General features: G+C 40.1%; 1 protein-coding gene across 1 annotated transcript; it reads right to left on the bottom strand.

Moving 5' to 3' along the window:
* Positions 1-786: 786 nt before the first annotated feature.
* Positions 787-9,168, bottom strand: rap2c (RAP2C, member of RAS oncogene family). The gene is made up of 3 exons (XM_088989866.1): positions 8,031-9,168; positions 4,806-5,091; positions 787-2,914 (listed from the first exon to the last, which is right to left on the bottom strand). Exons 1-2 carry the CDS (start codon positions 8,301-8,303, stop codon positions 4,813-4,815), a joined length of 552 nt encoding a protein of 183 aa, XP_088845992.1. The 5' UTR covers positions 8,304-9,168; the 3' UTR covers positions 787-2,914; positions 4,806-4,812.
* Between the last annotated feature and the right edge of the window lie 2,758 nt (positions 9,169-11,926).

Genomic DNA, 11,926 nt, shown 5'->3' on the forward strand with positions numbered 1-11,926 from the left:
CTATGTTGGACATATTCATCCGACCGGACGAAACGACCTCTGGGGCCGGACGAAATGTTCCGTTTCTGTAATTAACAGAAGTGTCAGCGGAGGCTCCGCCGAACCCCCGAGATCATCTCACCGTACCCCAAGGGTTCGATCGACCCCAGGTTAAGAACCAGTGATCTGATTTAATACTTCATGAATCATTTGCAAAATTCACACCAAGGACGATAAAATGATCAGAATCTGCTCATCTCATCCGATTATATCTATGTAAAATCTAGTAATAACTACGACTGGGTCGCATGGCTTAAAAATAATTACCCTTGTAAATGACGGGGATGCACAAGTAACACCGCTTTGCCCAACCAGTAGGATGTCACATACTGGTAGCTTCACACTAATTCTTGTGAACATCTGGCTCTTTTCCAGTCATTCTCGAAGAACACAGATGTCAACAGGTTCAGTTTTGTATCACTCGTAAAATGTACTTATCCGCCTACTAATACAAAATTATCCATGTGGTGATACCATTCATATACCGTACACTGGCCTGATATTCAATATCCTTTACAAGGATACTATTAACATACTCAGTAGACAAGACATTTACTAACACTGCTTAAGTTGACAGCAAGTTGTGTTGTTTAAGCTCCTAGCAGTGGGGAGGAATGTTACTTGTAATGTAAGGTATCACCATTGCTACTCATGGGCTGAGATGTTTTATTTAGGGGGACAAATATAGCAGGGGAAGGAATGCCTGAGCCGAGATTCAAACCCAGAAACTTGAATGTGAGGCTGATATGTTAAAACAAGAAGTCAACATGTTCCTTTGTTGAACATTAGCGAATATTTTCACTGCCAATGTTGGTGTGAATATAAACTGCAGAAAAAAACGAGAATGTCTGCACACGAAAGAAAGACACCAAAATGCACCAGAAATTATTGTAAGGCTCTGTTCAATTCTCATCTTGACATATATAAAAAAAATAAATCCCACAATATATGCCTTTTTAGCCGGATGTCACCAAAGCAGAAAACTAGTATAAAAGTAACTGTTTAAAACTGGCTACTCACAGTTAGTTTTTAATAAATATACGATTAAAAATCAAATAAAACAGAAAGCAATGTTAAATCAGTTGTACAAATAGCCAAAGTACTTTGAATGACAACAAATGGCTGGGTTGAAATGAAAAAAAAATAATTAAAAAATGTGCTTGTGGAGGTGCTTGTGGAGGTGCATGCTCGCTTTGGTCCTTGCACGATCCTTCTCCCGCCACCAAGACGTTGGGAGAAAAGCACACGGACAAGCATACATGTGAGCCATGCGCTTGTGTATCTGAGGCTGTGTAGAATTCTTCCAAAACGTAAGATCGTTTCATCAACTCAAAATGATTGCATTTAAAATTTGCAATTTTGAGCGTGTGGATTTCAAGTTTTAAAGATGGACCTCACTGGACAAAAAAGTCAGTTCAATATAATTGAACATCCTGCCAGTCAACATTACCTGAAACAAAAGTAAATAAAAAAATAAAATGAGCAGTACACAGGAAGCGCAACATAAGTGTGCATGCTCAAAATTCAAAAATGTCAGAAGATGAAATACTTCAAACTTCCAAAAAAAAGTGACATGAGGAAAGCAGTTGAAAAGCATTTTTTCCTACATCCTTGTAATCCACCTTAAAGTCTGTGTGAGTTTACAAACCTCACTACCAAATGACTGATGCATTTTTAACACTACTAGGCCCAATGAATGGCAATAGTCATTCTTGTAGTCCACCAAATAGTGATCTTTGGAAAAAGAGTATAGTAGTAGTAACCGGACCTCAAACAGATCAAATATATGTAAAAACTGTTTTACAGAAAGCTATTTAACATTTATTGATTAAATCCTTGAAGTCGGTCCTGAGGTCCACATGCTACTGCACTTTTTCTTCACTAGATAAAACCAGTTTGGTATGAGTAGTAGAACAACTATGTGAAAGCCAATATTGCACATCAGTTGAAAAATGAAACCAGTGGTCACATATTTTACAAGTCACCACCTGGTTCTTTACCAGTAGCAGTCGTTGGCAGATGTCAACGAGTACAGTTTTGCCTCACTACTAACTTGTAGTTATCCTCTGGTGCTCCCCCTAAAATGCTAACATTGTTCCACTTAACGTCTAACACCTCACTAATTAAACAAGTTTTGTGCAGATGTCAACAAGTGCATTTTTTCTTCAGGACTAACTTGCCCAGCTTGTACTTGTAACCCCTTTGTCCTGACTCGTCGGATGATAGAAGTCACGTCAAGTTACTCATGGACATTTTGGTGTTACGAGGTTTGTCCAAGAGCCTTCTGGCGGGTGAGGCGTTCGTTCCTATTTGTTAGGATTAATAGTGCGACAAGTTCAGCACAAAAGTAGCCTACTCTAATAAGAGCACCCATGGACTGAATTATCTTGCTCGTGTTGACAGAGAGTGGACTAAAACTTTAAGATGGATGTCAAGGATGTATCAAGGATGTATAATAAGAGCCCAACAGCTTCCCATGGTGATACAAGTCTTAATAATAAGAACGTATAGAACGGTGATTAGGGCAGCTTGAAAAGAGAGCTGCAATCTCACAAACACTCTTGTTGTTTATTACACTTTGCGGTGGAGGGGCTGGTATGATTTCTCACTAAAAGGAAGGAGGGGAAGGGGTTTGGGGTGGCGAAGTGGACTCCGCGTCAAGTCTTTCAAGTGTCCCTTTCAAGGCTTTTCAAGTGGCGGCACAAAGCCAAATGTGCCACTGACAGTCGGGTTATCAAAAAATAGGAACCGCATCTCAGCTTCCAGACATGTATGTTTAAGACGCTCGGAAGCCTTTCAAATTAGCAGTGCGGTCATGTTGTGCAGTTGGGGGAACCCCTCGCCCCCTTATTCCTGATTCAGGCAAACACTGCATCTGGAAAGAAACACAACACCAACTTAGTATGAACGGTTGTTTGTGAAAACCATCATTTTACAAGACCATAAAAAGCATGTTTGCTCACACTAGTACAACCCAAATGTATCACAAAACAGAGCCTAATTTTCACTACCGCACCAGAAATAAGTGATGTCATCTACGTCGACCCCAATAACAGGACAATTATTAGTCTGATAATTTTCGTGCATCCCCTTTTCTATCTCTTGACTCAGAAAAAGAAACTTACTTCAAACCGACTGTGGAAAATACCATACCTCAAATTTAAAGAGATCTTGAAATGTTCAACATTGCTTTCCAAAGTAAAATCAGAAAAAAACACCAAGCTAATCAGGGTACTTTCATTAAGGACTACAGACATCTTAATAGATGGAGTTGCTCATTCACATATTTTTAATAATTGAACATAATGGATTAATATATTTTTCTTTAAACCCGAATGACACAAAATTTCTCGAACTTCAATGAAAAGAAGGCAGAAGTGATACTGTTTGGTCCCAGTGGCCCATGTACATCTCATGCTGTAGACTTGAGCCCCCTGGCTCCTGATCTGAAGTCAACAGTCTCAAATGTGGGTCTTAAAATGGAGAGCGACTTTAAACTTCACCAACAAATTGGTGCGATTGTTAAATCCAGCTTCTTTCATTTTAGCCTTAAAAAAAACTCCAACATCTACATAGATATCATTGGATGGGGTGCAGCCACAACAAATGCTACCAAATGACGAGTATATAACATTGGGAAAAAAATTATAAAATTTCCTGTTTAAAAAAAAGTATGCTTTTGTTTCAGAAAACAGATGGCTGGCGCTGTGTAACAATGACATGCTAACTTCCTGTTTTGGAACATTCTTATTCAGGATGTGGTGTTTTCCTTTTTGTACCATCTGCCTCGCTCTGCTGCTCAAATTGTCGAGCGGCAATGTTTACGTTTCTCCCCCGTCAAACATCCACCTTAAAAGTTGCTGCCCACTCATTCTTCACGCTATGTCTCTCATTTCAACGTTTATGAATCTGTTTAAAACTGAAAAAAAAACCTAGGCATTTTTTTAAATACAGTGAACCTATACATGTTCGCATTATGACCAAACTCAAATCCACAATAAAAATATTGCTTTAACAGTACTGAGCTATACCTTGTGGTATCTTGGAGCCAAGGTACTATGCTCATGTGAGAGGATACAAATAATACAGTTTATTGTTAAAAGTTACAGTATTTTCCGTCGTATGAAGCACACCGGCGTATAAGGCGCACCCCTAAGGAATGGTGTATTTTCAAACTATTTCCATATATAAGGCACACCTTCAATGAATGAAAAAAGTTTTCCCAAATATAATATAAAAATATACATACATTTTCCAAATATAAGACACCACATTATAAGGTGCTACAGTAGATGCTGGGGTTATGTACTACTTCTTCTACAGGGGGAAATGGAGTCAGTTTCTGCTGACAGTAGCTGTGATACATGATGTGGCTCAATATCACTTCACATATAAGGCACTGGGTCATCTTTTGGAGAAAAAAAAGGCTTTTGGGTGCGCCTTATACACCGGAAAATACAGTACCCTAAAATTAAGGATGCACCAATATTGATCGTTTATGTACTGTACTATGGCAGATATAAATTTCACAGCCTGACAATTCTCTTATGGTTGGGTGAAATAAGAGCCAAGTGGAGATGTTATCTGTAAAAACAAGTGGTGGGTTGTTGCAGGTGACTCATAGTACGATCAGTCTTCAATACATTTTTTCATCCTTGATATGTGCCTATATAGTATACTTTCTCTGTCATTCAAAATGTTCTTTTATTTTGCTTGAAAGAAAAAAAAACTTTTTTATCATGAATTGACGAATATAGCATCCATACCTCTTATTCACTGTACCACGCAGGCGGTGCAGCACTGCTCCTGCTTTTCAGGCAGCGTGGAATAGTTCATCTGGCGCACGATCTCAGCAAACAGCTCATCCACCATGGTCTTGCTCTTGGCTGAGGTCTCTATGAAGGGGCAGCCCCACTCCTGGGCCAGGGCGCGGCCTTCGGAGCCCGCCACCTCACGCTCTGACTCCAGGTCCACCTTGTTTCCCACAAGAATCAACGGCACCTTCTCGAAACGCTTGACTCGCACAATTTGGTCTCGCATGGGTCGGATGTCCTCAAAGTGGAGGAAGAAATACATTTTAAATAACAAGCATGACCATATTTGTGCAGAAAGCAGTAAAAAATTGTGATTGATCCCCACCAACGTGTACATATACACACTTATGACATTTTGTCTTATACGTTAGCATTAAGCTAGCAATTTTTCATTAAATGATTTGGGTAAACATTGTTTTGCTTCAAAATACAGTCTTGTTATATCGATATCGGTTATATTGACAGTACTGCTTATTACGATACTATTTTCATTTCCCGGCAAATTTCTAGTCTTTTGTGTATAATTAGTACCGGTTAGTACGATACCTGGTTATTACGATAATCCGGTTACGACGGTGCCCTTTTCATCTCCCGCCAGCCAATTTGGTCTGCTTATATCGATACAAAAGCAGCTTAAAGGGCAACCGATGTCACTTTTTTTTTTAACTGACATCAGAAAAACGTTTTATAGCATCTAAAATACCCAAAACACACAGTATATTTTTATTCAAACGCAAAATAAAAGAAAAATGACCTAAAGTGTCCAAAATCTGCAAAAAATTGAGCTGCGAATTGGGCATTTTCAGAAAGTCCCGCCCCCAGTTCGTGACGTCACGCCAAGACGTCTTGCATTGCTGGAGAAACAAAACAATGGCTTCAGATTCGGAGAATATGCTTTCTTGTTACACATCCAGTTATGAATATGATTGAAATAGTTCTGAAGAGGAAAGCATACTAGTTTGAGGTACAAAATGGCGACCTCCAGTGGCCACCTCCGCTTCCACAGGCTGATAAATTCCTTATATGGAGCTTGGACTCCCTCTTCTGGCGGCTTTTGCGTGCAACACTGTTCTCAGACCAAACATGAACAGCAAAATACATTGACGTGATGGACACTACAATGCGTCTTTTTTACAGACAGGGGGCGGTCCTTTCGTGACGTCACGTACGGACTCGTCACCAACTCAAAAACAAGACTTCCTGAATATTCAGAGCAAGTCTTAAAACGTAAAATATAGCTATATGCGGTGGAATCTTATTAAAATACGCTCAGTAGAAATCATTTGAAGCCATTTTACAAATTATGGACAACTTGTCCGGAGACGACGGTTGTCCTTTAAGCCGAATCAATATTTGCTTAAGGATCACAATACAGTACCACCATTAGCGAAATCTGTATCGGTAACACCGTTGGTCACGTGACCAGCTTTCGTGTCTTGCACTGTGTAGCAGAGCTGCAATAGCATCTGAAACATACCGTAGTCTTCTTATACAGTAGACAGTTGTTCAACACCAATTTCAACCATGGGGAAATGTAAGAATTGTGACCTCGGAACGAAGTACAAGGCAATAGTGGCTGTGGAGGACAATCAAACAAGAAGCAAATCCTCCATTGCGAAAGAGTTCGACGTGCCACAGAATACTTTATGAACGTAAGTAATGTAAAAGTTGCAGTTTTTGTTTTCCATACATGTATTTAATTGTGTTGTAGTCCGATATCTTTATCGTTTACAATAATCACTGTTTTTCATACAGTATGTACTTGCTCTCGTGGGTATAGAAGATTGTCGAGTGCTACTCAGAGTCACTATTGCAAGAGTGCGTTATGAAAATAATAAATGACATTTTTATTTAATGCATAAGTTTATATGTCACTTTACTACAGGACAAAAGCATGCTAGATACACAATCCATGAACTCAAGGAAAAAATTACATGCCATAATCAAAGATCCCCCATTTATTGCCCACTTTTAATGTAGTTCGGCGCAGAATCAGATATATCGATCGTCCGGTTATATCAACCATCAACAATATCATCTCCGACTCCAGAGAACATCGATATAACGAGACTTTACTGTACATGGACCCCCAATATATGCAAAGGTAAGACAAATGAAGAGATACCAAATTGTTATTCCGATGAAAATTTCTTTTTTTTAATGTGGGAGAAAAAAAAATGAATGAGTAGGCTTCTGGGGGAAAAAAAACACAAATAAGAGGGGGAAGGGGCTAGTGTGTCAGTTTTACAGTTAACTTGGACCAGCAATGACAAGCAAAGATGAAGCAATCCCACTTGATTTCTTATTTGGACAACTCGGCAAGCTGTCAACTTCTTGCTCCATCAAAATGATGGTATACGTTAGTCTCCCACTAGAAGTTAAATACAGTCACTAAGGAATACTTTCAAAGTGTTTTAAAACATGAAATGCCATTTTAATGAGCCAGAGTGTCCTTAAAACCTGTGGGGAAAGGTAAAAGTATTTGGAATACCATCCATCCATTTTCCATACTGCTTATTCCTCATTAGGGTTCGCGGAGGGGGGGGGGGGGGGGGGGGGGGGGACACACACCCTGAATTGGTTGCCAGCCAATCGCAGGGCACACAAAGACAAACAACTATTCACTCTCACACTCACACCTAGGGACAATTTGGAGTGTTCAATCTGCCTGCCATGCATGTTCTTGGAATGTGGGAGGAAACCGGTGGACCAGAAGAAAACCCACACAGGCCCAGGGAGTACATCTTCAACTCACGACCTCTGCACTGTGAAGCTGGCGTGCTAACCACTCGACTACAAGGCTGGCCTATTTGGAATACATTTTCCACATACGGTCATGTTATCCTAAAATTTATTCTCTGCAATTTACTGATTTGCTATACAGTCGAATACAAAATGGTTGCAACCAAAAACAGTAGCACAATCAGTTTTTTTTCAATTTGTTGGTCGACTTTGAGAATAATTACCATATTCAAGATTAGGAAAATTAATATTTTCAAGTTATTTATGACTGGCGCTGCGTTTTTGCGTGACAAAGTCTACATCGAAATGTTTTTATTGTCTCTATCTCGCTGGTTTTCACCCATCACGAATGGCCCCGTAATGATGCTGCCCGATGAAAGGAGGTTCACTGTATAAAATACGAAGCTAAATGGTGTACAAATCATTTTCTCTTACCTGGAAAGACTGTTGGTTAACCAAGCTGTAGACCAGGATGAATCCCTGTCCGTTTTTAATGTACAAATCCCGCATGGAAGCGAATTGCTCGGTGCCCGCCGTGTCCAGAATCTCTAGCACGGAAGGCGACGAGTCCACCTCGATCTCCTTCCTGTAAAAGTCCTCGATGGTGGGGTCGTACTTCTCGATGAATGTCCCGGTGACAAACTGGACGGTCAGCGCCGATTTCCCGACGCCGCCGCTACCCAGCACAACCACTTTGTACTCCTTCATTGATGGACGCGAAGCTAACGTGGAGCGGCTAACGGATTAGCTTCGCGGCGCCCCGAAACATTCACGGGCCTTTTCTATTATCCAAAGCAAGGCCGAGACAACCATATAAAACCCAGTCCACTTGCGGATTTAGTCAATCCGACATAACTGCAAATAGAATAGATGGAAATACTCGGCGGTTAAAAAGGGGGGAAAGTTGATGTCCACTCCGCCTGTTAGCTAGCTCGACGATAGCTAAACATTTGAGGTCCCATGCCCGAGCTCAAGGGTCCAACCCGGTTACAAAGAGGCACTGTCGGGGAACGTGTCGTCGGGTGTTGCACGCCCAGTACCGCATTCTATTTCACAGTCACCATTCGCATTCAAATAGTGCGTTGGCGGCGCTGCTCCTTGCCTGGTGGATCCAAATATCCGGCGGCCGAGGCCTGCTTGTGTGTCCGAGGCTACCTTCTACCTTCGACGGATTCCGTGTGGGCTCCCGACTCGCTGCCAGGCGATTTGGCAACGAACGGTTAACTCCGGGAAACAGTCGAGGAGCGCATCGGGTTATGATATACGCAGACCTGTGCATCCTTCCATCGCGCACATTCTCAAGAGATCGCCGAGAAAAAAACTGGAGCCTATCTAGTCTGACTTTTTGCGTCGTTCACCCGAATCGTCTGCAGCCAATCAGGACGCATCAATCGTTTCAAACCAAGAGCTTCACCCCGACATTACTGCAGGGGTATGGAAGCCCGCAGCTGCCGATGTGGACAGTACTGTACAAATATTTTTCGTCTGGCTAAACCTTCGAATGGGCGGCATGCACGCTCAAAACTCGTAATTACGTTGAAACGTATTTCAATATGTTAAACATAGCTAACTAGCTCAACAGTATTAGTAACATTTGAATCAGTGACGTGCAGTCAGTGGAGCCAGGTGAGGCAGTGCCTCACCTGTCATCATGGAAAGCTGTCATGGAAATATCAAATGAAAAAAATAAATTAAACAGTTAGATGTATTTAGTGATTTGTACTTTAAAGTTCTTGTCCATTTAACTTCACCGTTTTAGCATTTTTTTCAAAATCGCTGAATTTTCACATTTACCGTTCAAAAACTAAGTAGAGACGAGCAGTGACGTCATTGATGACGTCAGTGCCTCACCAGCCATGAACCTCACCGCACGTCACTGATTTGAATGTACAGTATTTGCCAGTCCAAATTATTTACACTCTACGTTGGCAACTCCGAGACTCCTTATGCAAAAAACTACCAAATTGCAGGAGTGCAGCCACGTCTTGTGGCCTGTATGACATCTTACGATGTGATGGTCACGTGTACATGTGTGTGCTGATTTGCATGCTTGTAACCACCATCCACTCAGAGATTCATGAAATAAAATGCACACATATACAGAACTTCAGCCAAAACATTTATAACCAGGATTGTTAGTTTGGGGAAATGTGTTGTCTTAATTAATTATTATGAAGTTTAGAAGTTTCCACCACTTTTGGTATTTCGGACCTCAAAGTGTTAGTAATTAATACAACCCACCCACATCATATGATCAGGCATTTGCTGACCTTGATTGAAAGGTGATAATTGGGCTAAAAATGAACTCCTGCGAAATATATATTTTATTCACCTTTTGTTGATCAGAAATAATTCACAATGATCCAAAAGGAGTGTCACAAACAACGAGGAAAACATCACAGTAAGATCCAACTTAGGGTTTATTAAACAGAAAGGGCAGAATAACAGGCACAGTACCTTACTAATAACAATCATAATGATCAGGTATGCAATCGGTATGTAGCACGGTACATTGAAATTACAACAAGAAAAAAAAAAGCAGGCAAACAATTAACAGCAGTTTTTCCTTATATGGCTTATCCTAAACTCCCCAACCACTACAATTTGGACTTTTTCTTGGGACATTTTGAACACAAGTAAGTGTATCAAATTAAACATGAAACATGAACAGAAAATCACATTTGAGTCCTACAGGCATACACAGTTCTGCGCCTGAGTAAAATGGACGTGACTGGAAAAGGACAAGATTGGCATACTTGTAATAATAATACATTTAAATTACAAGCGCCTTTCATAGCACCCAAGGACATGTTACAATTAAAAGAACAATAAACACCAGAACAATAAAACCATAAATAAAATGATAAATAATAAAAGCTGATTTAATTAAATTGAGGGACCGGGAAGGCATGAACATTTGAAGGTCAGACAGATAAGGGAGGGTTTATGGATGGCTTTAAATGTAAATAGAAGTACAGAAGTTGTAGAATAACTAAATGTGACCAATGAGGCAAATTTGTGCACTAGTTGACATCTGTGCACTTCTAGTGAAGCACAATCAGTTCATAGTAAACCTAATAGTCAATTTTTATCATGTCAATTCTAATACTAGTAGCACACAGTTGCCAATTAATGCAGCTATGCTTCACTTGTAACATTTAGTCCTGATAGTATTGCAGTTGTATTACTGGTTAAAGTCCCTGTACGCGTATGCCCTCATGAGTGAGACACTTGTAGAATGACTTTGTTTTCGGAGTTCAATTTTATCCTGCAATACACTATGACATTTCTTAATACTAAGAAAACGGCTGAAACTTTGGAATAGTAATATGACAACTATATGTTATTAATGAGAAGAAACTACTCTTGGAAAAATATGAGGCCACTAGTGTCTGGCACATGTTTGCTAGTTAAGCCTAACAGTGTCACTAGTGCAGGGCAGTAGTTTACTTGAAAGATTTAAGTGTACTTAGCCAAAAGTGATATTTGTCATAAAAAAAATACTGGAAAGATGCTTGGTAGTTGTTCTACTAGTACAATAGGTTGTCTCACTAGTGAAGATAAGCAGCTTACTGGTACATGGACGTTAAAATAGACATCATGGATGAGGAATATGCGAAATGTAACGGCTTTCCATCCCCCTCCCCCGCCTGTACTAGTGTTGGAGGGCTGTTAAACAATTTGTCAGGATGACTCACTCCAGCTGGGAGCAGCACTATGGCAACAAGAAGGCAGGCTGGAGGAGCAAAAGAAATAAAGAGCAGAGCGCACGTCCAAACCTGCCGCGCAGGAAAAGAAACCTGTTGAGAAAAAGCTGAAACCCACTGGAGAGCGAGAATCCCCTTCTAAGTATGTAAAAGTTAGTAGTCATAGTCATATAGAAGTACTGTAGTTTATAAACAGGACATTAAATAAAAGGTAATGAAGCTTAGTTACCGTTGCTGTCTAATATTTATCATTAGGTTGTTTTATATTTATACCTGACTGGTGTTTTAAATACAATATTTACTATATGTCTGCTTGAATAGGTTAGTGATGGGCTACAATGCCTTCAGACTTATCTTTTCCTGTTATTGCTAGATGGTACAATTGTTTTACATTTTCTCGTGATTATTTGACATCAACATATGACCCGACTCAAGTTAAATATACTTTTTAAAGAAAAGGTGAGCAAAAATGTGTGTGTGTATATATTATTGATATTATAAACAATCCACTTTTTAGACATTCTATGCAACCCCCATCTGTCTAGATTTATTCAAAATATTTTTTTGTATGGAGGAGGAGTTCTATTATATGTACATCAGTGCAAACAAGGTGAAGGTCACACA

Source organism: Hippocampus bargibanti, linkage group LG02 (assembly GCF_051943395.1).
Source record: "Hippocampus bargibanti isolate YZ-2025 linkage group LG02, ASM5194339v1, whole genome shotgun sequence".
Lineage (NCBI taxonomy): Eukaryota > Metazoa > Chordata > Actinopteri > Syngnathiformes > Syngnathidae > Hippocampus > Hippocampus bargibanti.